Here is an 18,571-nt window from a genome sequence, read left to right as displayed (position 1 = left end):
ATTTTTAATTTTAAAAATAATAATATCAATTATATTTTATTAAATTATATAATATTAAAATTAATTAATAAAATCTTCAAAATAATTTTATATTATTATACTAATAAAATTTAAAAAAATTAATAATATTTTAGAATAGTTAATTTATTATTATTAATAAAACATTATAAATTAATATTAAATATTAAAAAATTTATTAAGTTTATCTATTAATTAAATTTTATAATTAAAATAATAATAACAATCTGAATCTATAAATTATAAATTTTATTATAAATATGAAAGAGAATTAAAATTACATGAAAAGGTCCAACATATTTTTATTTAATAATCGAGTAAAAAAATCGAAGAGAGAGTCAAAAGCTGCCAGACAAACAATAATTAAGGCAGCGAGTGTTACTCTCAACCTCCAAAGGGCTCCACTTATTTTTGAAACATTAGAAAAATTCTAAATTTGAGGATGACATTTATAATAATATAAATTCTTATAATACGTTAAATTCTTGCAAATAAATTCCTTTTTTAATAAAATATCTTCTTACCATCACTTAATAATATTTTAATAATATAAATATTTGTGCCACCAATCTATAATTCTCTTAATAGATTATGCAAACAATTAAATTAATAAATTATATGATAGATTTAAAAAGATAATTATATTTTATTGTATAATTTATAGCCCTTAAATTTCTCATAATAAAAGAATTATATAATTTCAAAACAAACAATACAATTCTTAAGAAAAAAAGAAAACTATGCCTTTTCAACTGTAAATTTTATAATTTCTTAACTTTCAGGATAATTTACATTTTAATCTTTTCATTATGCGGCGATATCTCGTTTTTTTCTCCAAAAGAATTTATAATAACATTTTAATTGTTTTAATTATTATAAAATTAATCTTTTCCAAAATAAGGTAAATAAAAAGTTACTAAAATTAATATAAAAATAAAAAATATCATAATGTAATTTATTCTTGAGATAATACTGATATTTTGCTAGATGTGATTTTCTAAATTAGAATATGTAAAAAATAAAATCAAAAAACAAGGTATAATATAAAATTTACTAGAAAGACATTCAAAAAACGTCAATAATAAAAATACAATACTTTCTTAATTTTATAGATATGAAATATAACATAAGTATTAATTATAAAATATTTTATTAAGAACATGACATAATTAATAAATTGATCATATAGTATTTTTTATTTTTTGATAAAAGTAAAAATAAACAAATACCTTATTTATATTATAAATTAAAATATAGAATTAAAAAAGATTTATTTCTATATGTTTATATAAGAAAACTAAAATAGATAATATTATAAATACTAATATATACATATATTTAATTTTTTTAGGCATACGACTTTAAGTTATAATTGGTGAAATTATTTATTTTTCTGTTCTTGAAAGTTTCAGTAAATAAATAAAGTTTCAGTACCCAATAAAATAAATAAATAAATAAATATTTTCTTGAAGCTTCAATGTGGACAAGAATTTTCAAATATTTTGGGTGTCCGAGAAAAGATGTTTTGTCTTTTAGAGTTTTCTGTGCAACTCGGAAAAGAAAGTAATATAGTGTGAAATAGATTCCAGAAGAGAATCTTGGCAAGAATCGGAGAGAGAGGCTTTTGTCGTGACTAAGAATACAAAGCGTCCGTCCTCCTCTAACACTCTTTTCTTTGTTATTTGACAGTTAAGAGAATAGATGTATTGGGTCCTATATTAAGTGCACGAATTAGGAAATACAATTTCTGCATATTCTAATTTGGTGTATATATGTATATATATATATTTGCATTAATATCCAGCTGCCAGTAAGCAAAGAAACAAATGATATGATCTTCTTCAACAACAACGTAGCTTATATATAAAGGTTTCTGATTCTTTGTGGTTCAATGGCTTCTTCACTACCGTGTCCACCTTTTAAATTCTCAGCCAAGTATTATAAATTGTCTGGAGATGGAAGTGAGTGCTCGAGACAGTCCAGTTTCTTTCAAGGCAAGCCTGTGCTCAATCAAGCTGTTGGTTACTCTGTCATTCTTGGTTTTGGTGTCTTTTTTGCTGTCTTCACCTCCTTCTTGGTAATCCTCCTCCTCCACTAGTCTTTTCTCATCTTCTTAATTTGTCATCATGTGCGGTCGTAATTATGTTCTTGTAATTTATAGTGCTACAGTACAGACACTAATTTTTATTATTGATTCTGAATCTCTTTTTCTTCTAGTGTTAATTTTAATTTCTTGTGTCTAAGGTCTGGTTGGAGAAACGATATGTTGGCTCTAGGCATACTTCAGAATGGTTCAACACTGCAGGCAGGAATGTCAAAACTGGACTTATTGCTAGTGCAATTGTATCCCAGGCAAGTCCTCAGTTCTAACTTAAAAGAGGTCATCTACTTTTAAATTTGTACAGTACTAAAAGGTATTATTTTCTTATAATCAATGATGATGTACAGTGGACTTGGGCTGCTACAATTTTGCAAAGCTCCAATGTTGCCTGGGAGTATGGAGTCAGTGGACCTTTTTGGTATGCTAGTGGAGCTACTATCCAGGAATGTTGAAGATAAGCTGTCCTCTGTTTCTTGGAATATACATATATACACTGTTCCATTTGTTTCCTTATGTTTATTCTGAAAGAAAATTTCTTGCTAATTTAATGAACAGGTACTTTTGTTTGGTATAATGGCTATAGAAATCAAAAGGAAAGCTCCTCATGCTCATACCATATGTGAAATTGTTAGAGCTCGGTATGTTCAATACACAGCTGCAGCAGTGAACTTTATCATAATTGTATCAGTTACTAAAATTTCATCTTTTACAGAATAATTAATCAGATTCTCATTTAACTTTAAAGTTACTGATAATATTGTATGTTGCCTCAGTTGGGGGATTGCTGCACATGTTGTCTTCCTTGCTTTCTGCTTGCTGACAAATATTATTGTAACTGCTATGCTTCTTCTTGGTGGTTCTGCTGTAGTAAATGCGCTCACAGGCGTGAACATTTACTCTGCTAGCTTTCTGATTCCTCTTGGAGTAATTGTGTATACTCTAGCTGGGGGCCTAAAAGCAACTTTCTTGGCCAGTTATATACATTCTGTTATAGGTATTCTGAGATTCCCTTGGCAATGCTAAGAATTTTAGTTCATTTCTTGATTACATCAATTAAAAAGACTTTCTTTGCTTTCCAGTACATGTGGTTCTAGTCATTTTTGTATACCTAGTCTATACAGCAAGCAGTGAACTGGGAAGTCCAAGTGTGATATACAACCGTTTATTGGAGGTGGCAAGTAAATCAAGAGCATGTCAGGAACCAATTTCACATGATGGGCAATCCTGTGGACCTGTTAGTGGAAACCACAAGGGATCTTACCTAACAATGTTGAGTTCAGGAGGTCTGGTTTTTGGGATTATTAATATAGTTGGCAACTTTGGTACAGTTTTTGTCGACAATGTAAGCTTGATGGTTTAGCAGCTATGCACCCTAAGAAGCATTCTTTAGAATCTTAATATATTTTCCCTCTTCCCTGTCTCTTTATATGTATATGTGTCACGTGTACTAATGTTTCAGGTTTGGAAAATATAGGGATATTGGGTGAGTGCCATAGCTGCTAGACCTTCATCAACACATAAGGGCTACTTGTTGGGTGGGCTAGTATGGTTTGCTGTACCATTCTCTTTGGCAACATCTTTAGGTCTTGGGGCACTCGCCCTTGATCTGCCGATAACTAAAAGTGAAGCAAGCCATGGACTTGTTCCTCCTGCTACTGCTATAGCTTTGATGGGGAAGGCAGGATCTGTACTTCTTCTCACTATGCTTTTTATGTAAGCTGCTATTTGTACTATCTTAAGGACTTTTCTTCCCCATATTATATTATGCAAGATTTTCAGCATTTCAGAATAGAGTTCTGAGATCAGGAGATCAATCGAAGCATATTTTCAGAAAGCTATTTATGTTCATTTATTACGTCTTGACATTCTTCTGTTACCATTTTCTAATGATGACCAGGGCTGTGACATCTGCTGGGTCCTCTGAGCTAATTGCTGTTTCATCATTATGCACTTATGACATCTACCGTACTTACATAAACCCAAATGCCAGTGGGACAAAAATCCTCAAAGTGTCAAGGGCTGTAGTCTTAGGTTTTGGATGCTTCATGGGATTGTTAGCAATTATACTAAACAAAGCCGAAGTGTCATTAGGTTGGATGTATCTTGCCATGGGAGTGCTTGTTGGTTCTGCTGTTATGCCTATAGCCTTTATGCTTTTATGGAGCAAAGCAAATGCAAAAGGTGCCATTCTTGGAACAACCGTAGGCTGTGTGCTTGGGATAACAACTTGGTTATTAATCACAGTTATTGAGTATGACCATGTAAATCTCGAAACAACTGGCCGTAATGGACCGATGCTTGCTGGAAACCTTGTGTCCATACTTGGAGGGGGAGCTATTCATGCTGTCTGTAGTATCTTGTGGCCCCAGAACTATGACTGGGGTACCACAAAGCAGATCACAGTAGTTGAAAAGGAAAAGGATGAGTTGCCAGCTGAAGAGTTCAAGGAGGAGAAACTTGCAAAAGCAAAAGCTTGGATTATCAGATGGGGTGTTGGTTTCACTCTTGTAATTGCCATATTTTGGCCTCTTCTTACTCTCCCAGCAGGTAAAACTTCATGCACTTTGAAAAAATATTATGTCCATTCAAGTATCTGTAGTTCATGAAATACTTAAAAATGGTGTCATCCTTTTGCAGTCGTTTGCATCCTTATTCTAATTTAGGTTGATGTGATTCAAAATGGGCCTTCTTTATTTAAGTGAGACGCAAACCTTGCATGTTTATTCTTTCAATCTAATGATCCATTATTCCTTTCACCATTCTTGCCATTGCATAGCCACCAATGCTACACTGGCCATTTCGATGTGATATCAAACACATCTAGTATACTTTTCTTGACAGTCAATAGCAACAGAACTATGGTGCTCAAAACTTCGTATACAGAGGCAGTGATGATGCTGATAAGTAATCATTTCTATGCTTATAATGCAGGGGAATTCAGTAAAGGTTACTTTACATTCTGGACTGTCATTGCTATAGCTTGGGGCACCGTCGGATCTGTAGTAATAATTGCATTGCCACTGCTTGAAAGCTGGGAAACAATCCAAAGCATACTTCGGGGCATGTTTACAAATGACAGGCTTATGGAAAAGGTTGAGGAGATGAATAGCAAGCTACATACAATCATTATGGCGATGCCTGAAGCTCAAAAACTTTATTTGCTTGAGAAAGAGAGAGACAAGAAAGAAGATGCATTGGAACACTTGGCTTAAAACGTTCCTGCATACCTAATACTTCAGCTCCATACCAATTCATGGACAAAAGCTTAACATGTTTCTTACGTACATTAGATTTCTTCTTATGTAACAAGATCAGTTGCAACTCGTGATTTCTGGCTCGGGAATGAGAGTTCTCACATGCATGTCAACATTAATAAAGAAAATAATAACAAAAAAACCTCTGTGAACGGTCGAATCTGTCAAATCTTAAGAGGCTACTTCTTAGTTCAAATGGAGTTCTACAAAAAATAAACAAAATAAAATAAAACTGGAAGTTTCTTTTGAATCCCCCCGGTTTTAAGACCTTAATGCACATACTCCTGCAATTTACCCATCAGGAGGCTACCCTGTTCATCATAAACTATATAGTATATACATCTTTTTCTATACTCCTAGAGAGAGGAACAGAGTTCAGGAATTAAGGTCTTCGAGGGACATGCCACTAGTCAATGCTGTATAATAATATCTCATGAAGTACAATCTGGCTGAATACTTAATAGAAAGGATATGCATTGGTTCCTACATTACTCAGTTATTAGAACTGGATGCCTGCAGATTGCCAAGAGAAAAAAAGTAATTATATTGAAAATATACAACAGCACTTGCATAGTATCTGGCCCTCCCACCAAGCAGCTTGAACCTTTAGTTGGATTGGGCGTGTTTAGCATTAGGTCTCAGTATATATATATTAAGTTTCCATTGAAACTTGCCTCTGCCACAGAAGTTGATATAAGGAGCCTATTCAGATTTGGGGTCCACTCGTACTCTTATCTACAGTGTTTGATTAATGCGTCTTCTGCAGGCTATACAACTTCTAATGCATCACTAGCAATTTGCAAGTCATCATCCGTAACAAAAAGGTATAACCAAGTTGCAGAGAAATTGATGGTTCTGTGCAAGATACCTTAACACTGGCTTGCAGCTTTCTATCAGATTCAACATGGAACCTGTGGTCCAATTATGTCAAGCAAGCTGTGTTTAGCACGAATTTCCAGTTCTACCATTAGTAGATCTCAAGTTACGGTCATGAAGGCAGGTTACAAAGGGTGTTTCTGAATTTGAGAACCAGGTCTTGACCTATCATTGTCAATACCATCTTTCTTCACAGGTAAATTAGCAGCTGCTCGTTCCTTCAAAGCTTCCTTTTCCAATTTCTTCTTTTCAGCTTCAGCCTGCCTTTCATTCTCATCTCGCGCCTTCTTGAACATCTTCACAAAAAGGACCAAGATCTGTGTCACTGTAAAGTGCAAGCATAGCAAAAAGATTACTATCAGTTTAATTATTTTGATCACAATAAAAAAAAGGGTCTGACATCAGATCTTAGGCCATTTACAATGAAAAAGCCTAAAACAACATGCAGGATAAAAAACACCTAATTTATCACTTCCATCATCTCAAAAACTGTTTTAATCTTTGATCCTATCAAGCGAACCATAATTCACAAAATTTTGAGCTTCAAAATAACCAAAACATTCCTTGACTGAATGAATGCCACAAACCAACATAGGGTTAATCTAGCTCCATGCAAAGAAAAAAGCATTTTATTGTTAGACCTTGCTCAAAGGGGCAACGAGCTGGATCCTCTCCAAAATATTGAGACAATGAATCTGCATTTCTTCCCTGGAAGATAATGTACCGAGAATTTAGAATAAAAGCCAGCCATTAGTGGCACATGGATAACCATAAAAAGCTAGAAGCATACCACTTCAGCATACAAGGATATAAGTGACCTAACTTCAGCTTCAGCAGTATCAAGGAAGTTCTTCAACACCTGCAAAAGGTGATCTTCATCTTACAAATGACAAAAAAACCAAATTGAAAGACTTGAGAAGCAGCGGGTTCGCATAAAAACATAAAAGGTACTCCTAATCATTTCTTAACCATAAGGAATAACAATGTATTAGAATTCAGTTTAAACAAGGAACAAGTTTAGGTGAACACAATCTTTTATGTCCAGTTATTGCTTTGTTATTTTCCGGTAAGAGTATCGAAAACAGTAGAAATATATGAAAGAATGATGAAAATAACAATTAAAAATAAACGTGAATATGTAGATCATAATTAGAAGTAGATCCAGCCATTTGGGACACAGCACCATTACAATGTATAACAAACACGGTCCAGTTTGACACATTTTGGTGAGATATTAGTAGATGCTTATTTGGATCAACTTGAGCATATCTACATGAATAATCTAAAGCCGCGCATATCAAGGATTACCAATATGTTTCAAGTGATGGTCTCTATTGAGTAGTTTGGTAGCATAAACTTATGACATGTGGCACCCTCCATTTCAACTCTTTCTCTCCCCCTCCATTATATTTAAATTCAGTTTCTTTTTACGAGGTTAAGAGTTATGGAAGCTCAAGAGTTTTAAAAACTCCTGAATCCATATGGCTTTACCTATAAATATTGAGCTGCATCTTTTTGTAAGTGCATTTTTTTCTTAGGTTTATTCAGTAGTTTTTTTGTGGATATCTTGGTGTTCATAGGTTGGAGATTCCACCACAAAAATCTATTCAGGCTATTGAAAATGTTGAAGTAGTTTCTAGCCTTGAGTAGTTTGTAGGTTCTAATATTTTGGCTTGCCGCCTCCCTCAAGTTTTAGAAGAAAATGAAAAAAAGGTTCCTTTCTCTGACTCAAACAGTTGGTCAGAGAATCCATAGCCTTTAAAATCAATAGCTATTGCTATGCATCCAACATTTGCAATAGATATTGTTTGCTGTCTTCAAGACTATGGAGCTTTTCTTAGTGTAGCCTTAGTGTAGCCATGTCTTTATGATCAGTATTGCTACTTGATCGTTGAATTGATTGTGTATGCTATTCAGGATGTCTTGTCAGATTTATATTTTACTTATATTTTTTATTATTTAAGATACAATTAGATGGTTCATTAAATATTTAAATCGTATGATGTACAATATAATACTGATAGAAATTTCATAATGATATTAAGTTATATCCTGTGCAACACACGGGATGATCACTAGCTTAGAGACAACCCAGCCATGAAAACCATATTTAGGCCTAAGTTTCTTAATCCTCTAAAGATTCCTGAAACCTGATTGTATCCTTAATAAAACTTAAGTCCTAACATGAACGTTCCCCCTTGAGCTCTCGTTTAGTAGTCCTTAAATCCTTGATAAACCACCTTTCTCAAGGACTCTTCCTTTTGGATACTTCTTACATTAATTTTAGATCTTTTACACAACCCTTATGGATGTCCTGCAAGTTTTTGGTAAGCCTTTGCAACAAGGTCGCAAAATTGCAGAACTAATTCTCAAAATTTAAATTCTTAGTCAACATCTTGAAATTATAAAGAAGCAATTGAATGAGAATCAAAGTAGAACAGATATTTAAATGGAAGCAACTATGAATTTCATTATTCCTCACCCTCTGGAAGCCTGTAGAGATAGCGCCATCATTTGCTGAAGCAGCAAGCTCTTGCTCGACCTTTTCAAGACCTTTACTCACAGCTTGCATTTCTTCAGCCAAGGTTTTCAATTGAATCTAGTAATTTCAATCAGAGAAGAAGAGGAAATAGGGAGTTTCAGAGAGACTGGCTATCAGGAAGTTTAACAAATAACAAAAAAATTCCAATAATAGCAATTGAATATACCTTTGAGGCAGCTTCTATATGAACAAGATCCTTATCAAAATCTAGCAACTCTGGCATTTTCTCAGCAAGAAGCTACATAAAACAAATAGAATGATCAAAACATGATATGTCATGATACCAGTGAAAAATATATCGCACTGAAAGCTACAAAAGTGGAACACAGTTATAAAGAAACCCAAAAAAGAAATAAACAGGAATAAGGTGCAAAATAATTAAATGAAGCATAAAATCGAACATTTTTAAAATTGAAAATGCAACACGCAACATGCATAATCTAGTTGAAGACGCGACATCTGCATGCATACCCTTTTTCTTGTCAGAAATCAAATTCTTCAGAAAGTGCCTAAATCTAGATTTTATTCACTGATGATATGCATAGCATTTAACAATATAGCAAAATATACAAATACCATATTCATTATACTTTTAATATTAATGTATATAAATAAAATTATTAAATTACTTAATATTTATTAATAAAAAAATTATCAAAATAACCTCATTTTAAGAACAATTATTAAGAATTTAACAGACGTCTAATGCCGCCCTCCCTCCCCCTATTCTTACTTTTATAATCATTATAGATGTGCAATGGCATTATTATGAATTATGTTCAATATATTAAAGATTAACCACAAAAAGGACAGATGTAATATCAATATTATATAGTCCATCCATCTTTCAGAAGATTAGATGAGGCCCTCCTCGACTCCGGATAGCTTACAACAACAATAGAGCAGTGTGACCTTGCTTCTGATGTAAATTTAGGATTTTATAGAGCCAACTTTAAGGAAACATACCTTGCATAGATAATGCATTAAAGTCATTTTGTTGTTTCTTGCACGAGTGTCGGATAACTTAAGAAGACTGTCTAATTTAAAACCAACAGCAGATCCTAGATAAAGATAAAAAGGAGGAATAGTATTCAATATATCATAATAAGGGCAGGATATCTTATGAAAAGAATAAAATGTAACTAACAAGTAGTACCTCTGGCTGTGCCTTGATTCAAAGCATTTCCTAAAGTCAGAATTGTTTGCATTATCTGACGCAATTTTACTGATTCTTTTACCTGGAAAGCATATGGTATCAAGATGCAAAACAAACAAATGTCTTTTGTATTAAAATTGCATAGATATTTTTATGGTACCTCTCTAGTAGCATCATTAATAGTTTTGAGGTTACATCTTAGATCATCCACCTGCCATTGCAAAGTGATAAGCGCATGTACTCTCACATCATAATATTTAGAATCAAATACAAGAAAAACTAAGAAACATACCTGACTAGAAAATGTTATTCTAAAGGCAAACACTCGAAGCTTAGCTTCTACTCGCGGAACTTTCATCAGCTCCAGAAAAAACTGCACAAAGTAGTTATCTATCAAAAATCAATTATAGGTTTTTCATGATTTCAAGATTTTAGCATTACTATTAACCTGTTCACACTTCCCCAACATTTCCTTGTCACCTGTATAATTCTGCAAATGGCAACAAAAATAGTAAGAAACAATAACAAACAGAAAACATCTTCTTTACAATGTGAGGGGCTAGTAAATATACATTATCCATGTTTCCTTCATAAATGAAAAACATGGTTCCTTAATTTATTCAATCAGCCAAACTTTGTTGTTGGAACAATTACATTTCCATTGGATTAGCTTTGTCCCTAAAAACTTTTTTGAGTTCCACTACAAAATGTTAAATGCTGCACAAGACGATATCATCATTAATTACGTCATTTTTTGCTACACTCAAACCTTGTATCCCTGTTAGTTATCACACAATGAGCCTCAGTACAACAACTAGTCTATATTTGCAATTCTTACACCAAGTGAATTATTTGATTTAACTATGTTAGAAGTTGTATTTATCCCACATTGCTTGGTTATTGGGCACTTATAGTGTATATAAGTGGATTGGGCACCCTTGAGCTAGCTTTTGGAAATGAGTTCTACCCAAGCCCATTTATCAATGGTATCACAGCCGGCCTTTGTCTGCGCTAATGGGTTTGGACTCGGCCTGTTTGCACATCACGCTAAGCATGAGGAAGAGTATTAGAAGTTATATTTATCCCACATCGCTTGGTCACTGGGCTGTTATAATGTATTTAATTGGATTGGGCACCCTCTTCCTTTGAGCTAGCTTTTGCGAATGCGTTCTACCCAAGCCCATTTATCAAACTCTAATGAATTGCAACACTTTAGATTTTAATTCCAGTAAAGCAGTTTAACAAAAGTTCCAAGCTGAGATATATTGCATAATGCCCAAAATTGCATGCATACTCTAAGACTGCAATCACCGTTTGCCTCTCACAATCAAACAACAGACAAATTACCTTCAATGTCTCCATTTCTTCCTTAGTGGGACAGAATTTGATGAGATTCTCAACCTGATCAATGTCTAAAGCTGAAGAATCCAAAGCTAGAACTGCATTCTGATGAACAAACATATGAAATAATTACATAAATCAATTTCGTGAGAAAAAAATGAAAATAAACCAAAATAGCCTTTGAAAGTCTATGAGGTTATACAACATTGGAAAGGAAGCGATAGCAAAAAAAATCATCTCATAGGTGAAAGCCAACGGATATTCAACATAAACATATCAAGTAGAATAAACACAAAAACAACTTAAAAAGTTTATTCTACTTGATATGATATCTCTAACAACATGCTACTGAGGTGAAGGTTTATTATTAAGTCAGCGTGAGAAGGGAAAAGAAAAAGAATTGTTCAGAATATAGAGTGACTTTGAGATATTAAATCTCCTTAGGATTTAAATTGACCAAATTATTTTTCCATTTAGACTTGCATATTTTCGGAACACTCTTTTTAACAATAATGTAGGACCAGCCTTGAGAAATTTTAGCGCATGCCTTTGAGGTTGATTAGAATTGCACAGACCTGGTGATTCAGGGCTTGGAAAATTAGAGTACTAGGGTAGAGCAAGTTGTAGAAATTTCTGGAAAACAACCCAAAAACCGAGATTGAGGATGGCCGAAAGAGTAGATAATAAGAACATATGGTTTGTTGGTCTGATAAAAGGATAAGTTCAAAGACTGATTAGAATGAGCAATGGAGAGGAAGTTGTAGCTCCAACCTGGGATCTCAATGTAGAGCTTTCCTATCTAGCACAGATCATGAAGACATACAGATAAACTGATCATCAATGAATCAGAGAATATCACTCATGCTCAAATAAGGAAAATCGCCATGTTTGGGAGGAAAGAAAGTAAGAAACTAAATATCACACAAGATTGTAAAAAAAAAAAATTAAAAAACAACAAAGATCTAATATTCATAAATGAAGTTCTTGTGGAGAAAATTTTAATACGAAGAGATTTCTGTAAGGTATTCACACCCTCAAGACTAAATGTAGAAGTTTAAGATTTAACATAGTCAAGGTAAACATGGACTTACAATCATTTCTGGCAAAGGTACTTTTATTTTTGTGAGCATTATTTCACAATTATATGCTCTACGCAGATCAACCTGCAGAAGTAAACCGAACCAAGAGCTTGAGTCAAGTTACAAATAACTCACATATTTCCAGAAACAGAAAGAAGAGAATTTTTACAAGAAAAGAAAACTGCATGTCCTTTCATGGGGTATGTCATTAAATATTGGCGATTCTATACTGTAAACAACATATGGTCAATTTAAGCCCAACAAAAAGAAGCAAAAAAATATTTGCAAGAGAGCAAAACACTAAAACAGGTAAATCCAACTGTTGCAAAATAAACAAACAAGCATGGATCCATGTTAAAGCAATTAAAATCCACTTCTAACATGATGCCATCATATAAAATACCCATTTGATTTGTACAATTCATACATAAGTTTTAATGGCAGCAAAGTTTTCCTTGTTAATGTAATATTCTAAACAACAACACTAACAATGATCAGGATGTTCCCTTTGATAATCACTCAGACAGTCCAAGGACAGTTGCTCTAGGAAAATTGCAGAGTGTGTCCAATTTTTTGGGCTTTCTTCCATTGCTAACTACGGAGCTTCTCATTTGGGCAAGTTGCCACGTCAACTCATGACCATTTTATCACATGGAAAATCTGAATTTTGAAGCTAAGATTGAAATAATGAATAGTCCTTTCTTTTATTGTCACATACAACTACCGCTGAATTTTTGTTTCTTAAGCCCATTGATAGGCTAGAATACAGATTTTAGAATTTCAAGTATTTGCACCTTTGTTTGTTCCTTTCTTGTACTCCACATACATTTCTGTTTTTAATGTAGTCCAATGTAAAGAAAATAAATAGCTAACTCCAATCGTATTAGTTGAGCTGGACATTTATTCCCAAATGGAGACGAACATCAACAGTGGATGAGAATAATAACAAAATTCATCAATTGTGCCAAAATTTAGATCCTTGAATAGCTGAAAATTTAAATGGGAACCATTTATTTGGAATTTTTACGGAAGTGCTTTTCAAATTTCCTCTTGCTTTCTCTAGCAGTTAAAACACTCAATAAAATTTTGTAATTGGTAAAAATTACTAAAACAATATTTGGGAAATTGTTAATAGTATCTATAAATAGAACCAGAGATGGGAGATTCTACTGTCAACTTTCTCTAAACCCAGGAAAAAGTTTCATGAGGTCAACAAATAGGTGCTTAGAAGAGCCTTTAATGATTTCTTGATGGCATTTCCATGGCTGTTGGTATAGATTGATAAATTATGAAAGTAGATTTGATCTCTTTATACAACACTCAATGAATTAAAATAACTTTTGCAATATAACCCTATTATCATTTCCTAACTATACAGTCCACTTGCCAGCAAACAAAAGGCCGTAGTACCTAAATTTAAAAACAGTTGCAGCTCTTGTTAGGTATCATAATGATATAAATAATTGTTAAGCGCTCAAATTCACATGACTATTCAAGTGGCTTGTTAGCTCCCTCCTTTCATTTTCATCTTATTGAACATTATTTCCTAGCGGTTGGGATTCTTATCTTCACAGTAAACAAATGTTTGAATTCCTCTTACCAATATGCATGTGGTACATTGTACCAAAATAGAGAATTATAAACTTTGGTGCTAAATGCACACTGACAAGTTAAATCATGACAGGTTTCTATGATTTTCTTCATATAAAAAAAAGAGCCCTTGTAGCCGCCAAAATCAAAAGATTCGTATATGATCTATTCAAGATTATGGCTAGGCTCTGTCATGTAACTTTTACAATATGCCAACTTCTCATTTCCAAACTATGCTAATATGTCATTACCTACATTAAAAACTAGTATCAGGCTGCCAGCAGATTTAAGCCATAGTGGAATTTCTTCATGACAAAATATGGAGAATGCAGATTACACCTCCTCTCTGCTTTTTACAATGCAAGTTTCTTAGATATTCTGTCATCACTGGGTATTTTCTCTCCAGTTCTTTACTAACTATATGAAAAAAGATTCTTACTTATTTCCACCATTCTTTTACTTTTCAAAGCATATTAAGGTTCTTAAACTACACCCTTTTCCACCTCTTCCTCAAAAGATACTATCCCCATATTGTTCAATATTTTTTAACAGAAACTACTATATTATGATCTTATGTTCTCAAATAATACCTAAGAATATGAAGCATTTTCACAGATATAGAATCATTAAAGAAACGACTAAACAAAATAATTAAAAATAGCTTACCAACTGCACTTTCTCAGGTTTGTTAATGTTAGAACCACGTCGACCTCCAGCTTTATTACTGCCACTCCCATCAGAAGCAGAAGCAGCCGAGAACAAGCTTTCGAGTTCTGATATATCAATTTCAGGGGCCCTACCAGAAATCATTATTAGGTGACACCAAACATGCAAGCCTCTTTCCTCTCTCCCCAACTAACAGGGGAAGCCACAGAGAAAAAGGGGGGCAACAACAAAAGCAAAGTGCAAATTTATATTAGATGCGAAGAAGTAAAATGACTAGTTTATAACTTAATTTGCACATACCTTGACTGATTTTCCTGCTTCTGTGAATCTGCCCACAAACTGCCTTGCATTGCTCGTGTAACTTTTACCCAATGCAAGGGCTTTAACGAAGTCTTTTTAGGAGCATTAGTCCCAACAGTAGTCCGACCTCTTCCATGACCAATTGGCCCTGAAGAAGGTTTTCCCTTTCCAATGGATGGAGGTGGGGGTGGTGGCGCATTAGGGCCCTTCCCTCCAGGAGGAGGTGGCGGCGGTGGACTCGGTGAAGTGCCACGTCCAGGTGGTGGAGGAACAGCAAGACGATTGGGTACTGGTGGTGGGGGAGGAGGAGCAGGATGAATAGGTGCTGGTGGTGGAGGTGGTGGGATTGAAGTAGAGGGCAAAGGTCCCGATGACGGAGGGGGAGGGGGAGGGGGAGGAGGAGGAGCAGGTGGCCTAGGGGCATTACTAAGGTTACGACCCGAAGGAGGTAGAGGAGGTGGAGGAGGCGGTTCAGTAAGAGAATTAGCAGAAGATGGCTGACGTGGTGGCAGCGGAGGCGGTGGGGGAGGTGGCGGCGGAGATGGGGACAGAGATGATTGCCTAGATGTAGAAGAAAAAGGTGGAGGTGGTGGGGGGGTGCGAGAAGAACTAAAAGGTGGTGGTGGTGGTGGTGGTGGTGGAGGCAATGGTGGACCCTTGCTAGTAGCAGGAGGTGGCATATAAATATCTTTACTACACAAATTAGGAGGAGGTAGTGGAGGCGGAGGCGGAGGCGGAGGCGGAGGCGGAGGCGGAGGTGGAGGTGGAGGTGATGAGGAGACAGATTTATTGAAGTTAGGAGGTGGAGGTGGCTGAGGTACTCTCTTAGCAGTGAGTGCTGTGAGTGCTGTAGAATCTTTGTTGGAAACACTGGGAAGAGGAGGCGGTGGAGGTGGAGGAGGAGGCTTACTGATGTTAGGGGAAGAACCAAGACATGGCGGCAGCGGTGGGAATGGTGGAGGTTGTGTTGATAAAGGACTTTGACTAGAAATTGGAGGTGGTGGAGGTGGGGGTGGGGGTGGTTGGGTAACAAATGGCTGAAGCAAACTGGGAGGGGAAGAAAAAGGCGATGTTGCTTCACTTGGAACTGATGGTTGCTGATGAAGGGATGATGGAACAGTTTCTAATGAAAATTGAGCAGGAGATTCCAAGGCATTACCTGAATCAGGAAGACCACCACTTTCAATAGGTAAGAGAACTGAATCAGCAGAATTCTTGGGATTAAGATCAAAAGCTTCATCTGAACTATCGGCAGTGCTAGACGCATTATATTCTTCTTCAGAGTCAATAGGTGATGTATATGAACTGCTTTTATTTTGCAATCTTGAAAATTCTCTAGCATCAGTTAAGACAGAAAGTTGCTTAAGTAACCATAACGCAGCATCTTCATTGTTATCAACCCACTCAACCCCACTGAAAAGTTCTTGAACCCTAGAAAATGCTTCAATTGGCAGTCCACCTTTCTCCTCGCCATTTAAAATTGTTGTTGGAGCTTTAGGTGGGGATATACTCTCCGCATCCCCAAACAAAACCTGCACTTAGTTTAATGTAATTGACCGCAAATCTATGAATGAAAGGATAAAGAAGGATCAAAGTTGATAATACTATACTCACCTCGGCACGAAAGCCTTTCGGGTACCGTTCTTTTGAATCCCAAAGAATGTCCAAGTTCTCAGAGTTTAGCATCAATATGTTGGATCTAATAAACGCAGTATTAAACATTACACGAAACATCATAACCTCCCTTTCAGGATCCAAGTCCAGATGCACACACTCCAATACAACATCTCCTTGCACCAAACACTGAATATCAATCTTAATCACATCACAATCAGCCTGCAATTTGAGAATTCATATTGCCATTTTCCCAGTGAATGATAAATTAACTAAAGAGTTGTACAAAATGGAGTGATATAAGAAGCCTGCCTCTCACCTGACAATAATGCCGAAGGGTAGTCTTCTTCCTCTTGGACATAGAGAATAGCATCTGGGTCGAAAGCCCACTCTTTGTGTGGAGATTTCTACCAAAAATACGGATAATTGGCCTGCACCCTTTTTCAGAGTCGAAGCTTGGAATGGCACGAAGAATAATACAATCTAAAGAAAGTGCTCGTTCGGGAGGAGGCCATTCAGGTGCTATATTTCTTCTGGCTACATACTGCAAGTAACGAAGCTGAGATGGGAAAGGATTGAGAGGTGACAACAGCTGCAAGAAGCCTTTAGGAGCCTCTCGATGCACAAGCTCAAGAGTTCTTCTTTCACCACTGTGCAACTTACTAAAAATCAAGAAACTAGCTAATAGGAAAGCCAAAATGGGCCAACCCCCTCTCTCACAATGGATAAGGATAATATTCTGATGATTCCCGAGTGAGAGCCAAGTCTCACAAACACGGAGAAAATGCTGAATCAAAGACAAAGGGAGAAGAGGGCAACCCTCATATTGCCGCGGATAATCCATTACAGTGACATCATATTGACATAAAATTTCAGCAAATTGACTCCTTTTCTCACCCTCGCGAAAATTAAAAGCAAGAAAGGATGAGTCGGGAAATTCCTCATGTAACTCGGCGACAATTTCATGGAGATATATTTGGTACAACTCATCAGGCAGTACTTCAGTGGAGAAGCATGAATCAAAAACTGTATATGCAAGTAAAATGAATAAAGCACATATATCAGACATTGCATAACGAAATAGTAACAGCAAAATTATAATAAAAATTATAGCTTTATTGATATAGAAGAAAAGGGTTACCATAAACTCTGTCAACAAATTCAAGCAATCCATCGGGAGGTCTTTTGTAAAAGAATCTACTGAGAAGTGACATTTTTTTCAAAGGAATTTACATAAAACTTCCTGAAATCAATTGGAGAGTGAAGATATTCATTATTGTTTAGCAATTAGTTGGGGCAAATGAACTTCCTCAGCTGCTAAACACTAAGAGAGAAATTAAAAAAGCAAATAAATAAACACCCAATAAGAGAAAAGAGGAGATGGATGAAGAACCTGAAGACGAGAGCGCACAAGAGACTGCTTTCCTTTTCAACTTTTCAAATTTCAATTTCGGGAACAAGCAATTAGAAGGGTGATGGGAAAGGAGGGCTTTTTCTTTCAAATATTTTTTCTGAACAAAATAATAATGAGACAATTTTGCTCTTAATTAATATTCCACTATATTATATCTCTCAAAAAAAATATACATCTTAAATCAATAACAGAAAATTAGAAATAATTTATAATATAAAATTTAAATATTAAAGTGGGATATATTTTTTAATTATTATAATTTATAAATAAAATATTTTAAAATTAGTTCAACAAAGCAATTTTAGAATTCTTTAACTTATTGGGAAAATCTGTTGTAATTGGTATTTTTAATGATGCTTTTTATGATAAGAAATATCATTAATCTAGTAAAGAGTATTTTAGAGAATAATTAAATATAAAAAGTAAAGATCTTCTTAACTTTCTTCATATTTTAGATTTTTATAAGAATTAATAATTTGAATTGTTTTTTATTTTTTATTAGTATTTTCTAATAATTGATATAATTGAAAATAAAATAAAAAGTGATTTTTAACTTTTCAATTATAAATAATGAAATGAGCTCTTTATTCTATATTTAAGACAATAGTTTTATTTTATTA

At 34.7% G+C, this 18,571-nt stretch overlaps 2 protein-coding genes across 2 annotated transcripts; one reads left to right on the top strand and one right to left on the bottom strand.

The window, feature by feature from the left end:
- Positions 1-1,527: 1,527 nt before the first annotated feature.
- LOC8280076 (urea-proton symporter DUR3) lies at positions 1,528-5,447 on the top strand. The gene is made up of 9 exons (XM_015719594.3): positions 1,528-2,095; positions 2,263-2,370; positions 2,467-2,562; positions 2,675-2,757; positions 2,893-3,113; positions 3,199-3,461; positions 3,594-3,832; positions 4,017-4,666; positions 5,051-5,447. Exons 1-9 carry the CDS (start codon positions 1,910-1,912, stop codon positions 5,329-5,331), a joined length of 2,127 nt encoding a protein of 708 aa, XP_015575080.1. The 5' UTR covers positions 1,528-1,909; the 3' UTR covers positions 5,332-5,447.
- Positions 5,448-5,521: 74 nt separating this feature from the next.
- On the bottom strand, positions 5,522-18,077 carry LOC8280078 (formin-like protein 14). Its single transcript, XM_048373837.1, has 18 exons — positions 17,931-18,077; positions 17,679-17,780; positions 16,857-17,563; positions 16,538-16,759; positions 14,924-16,455; positions 14,624-14,753; positions 12,380-12,451; positions 11,295-11,393; positions 10,396-10,437; positions 10,240-10,320; positions 10,108-10,158; positions 9,948-10,029; positions 9,758-9,852; positions 8,958-9,029; positions 8,732-8,848; positions 7,040-7,108; positions 6,891-6,957; positions 5,522-6,574 (listed from the first exon to the last, which is right to left on the bottom strand). The coding sequence occupies exons 2-18, from the start codon at positions 17,749-17,751 to the stop codon at positions 6,375-6,377; spliced, it is 3,711 nt and encodes a 1,236-aa protein (XP_048229794.1). The 5' UTR covers positions 17,752-17,780; positions 17,931-18,077; the 3' UTR covers positions 5,522-6,374.
- Between the last annotated feature and the right edge of the window lie 494 nt (positions 18,078-18,571).

Source organism: Ricinus communis, chromosome 5 (genome assembly GCF_019578655.1).
Source record: "Ricinus communis isolate WT05 ecotype wild-type chromosome 5, ASM1957865v1, whole genome shotgun sequence".
Classification (NCBI taxonomy): domain Eukaryota; kingdom Viridiplantae; phylum Streptophyta; class Magnoliopsida; order Malpighiales; family Euphorbiaceae; genus Ricinus; species Ricinus communis.
This window is presented reverse-complemented; position numbering and strand designations above follow the sequence as displayed.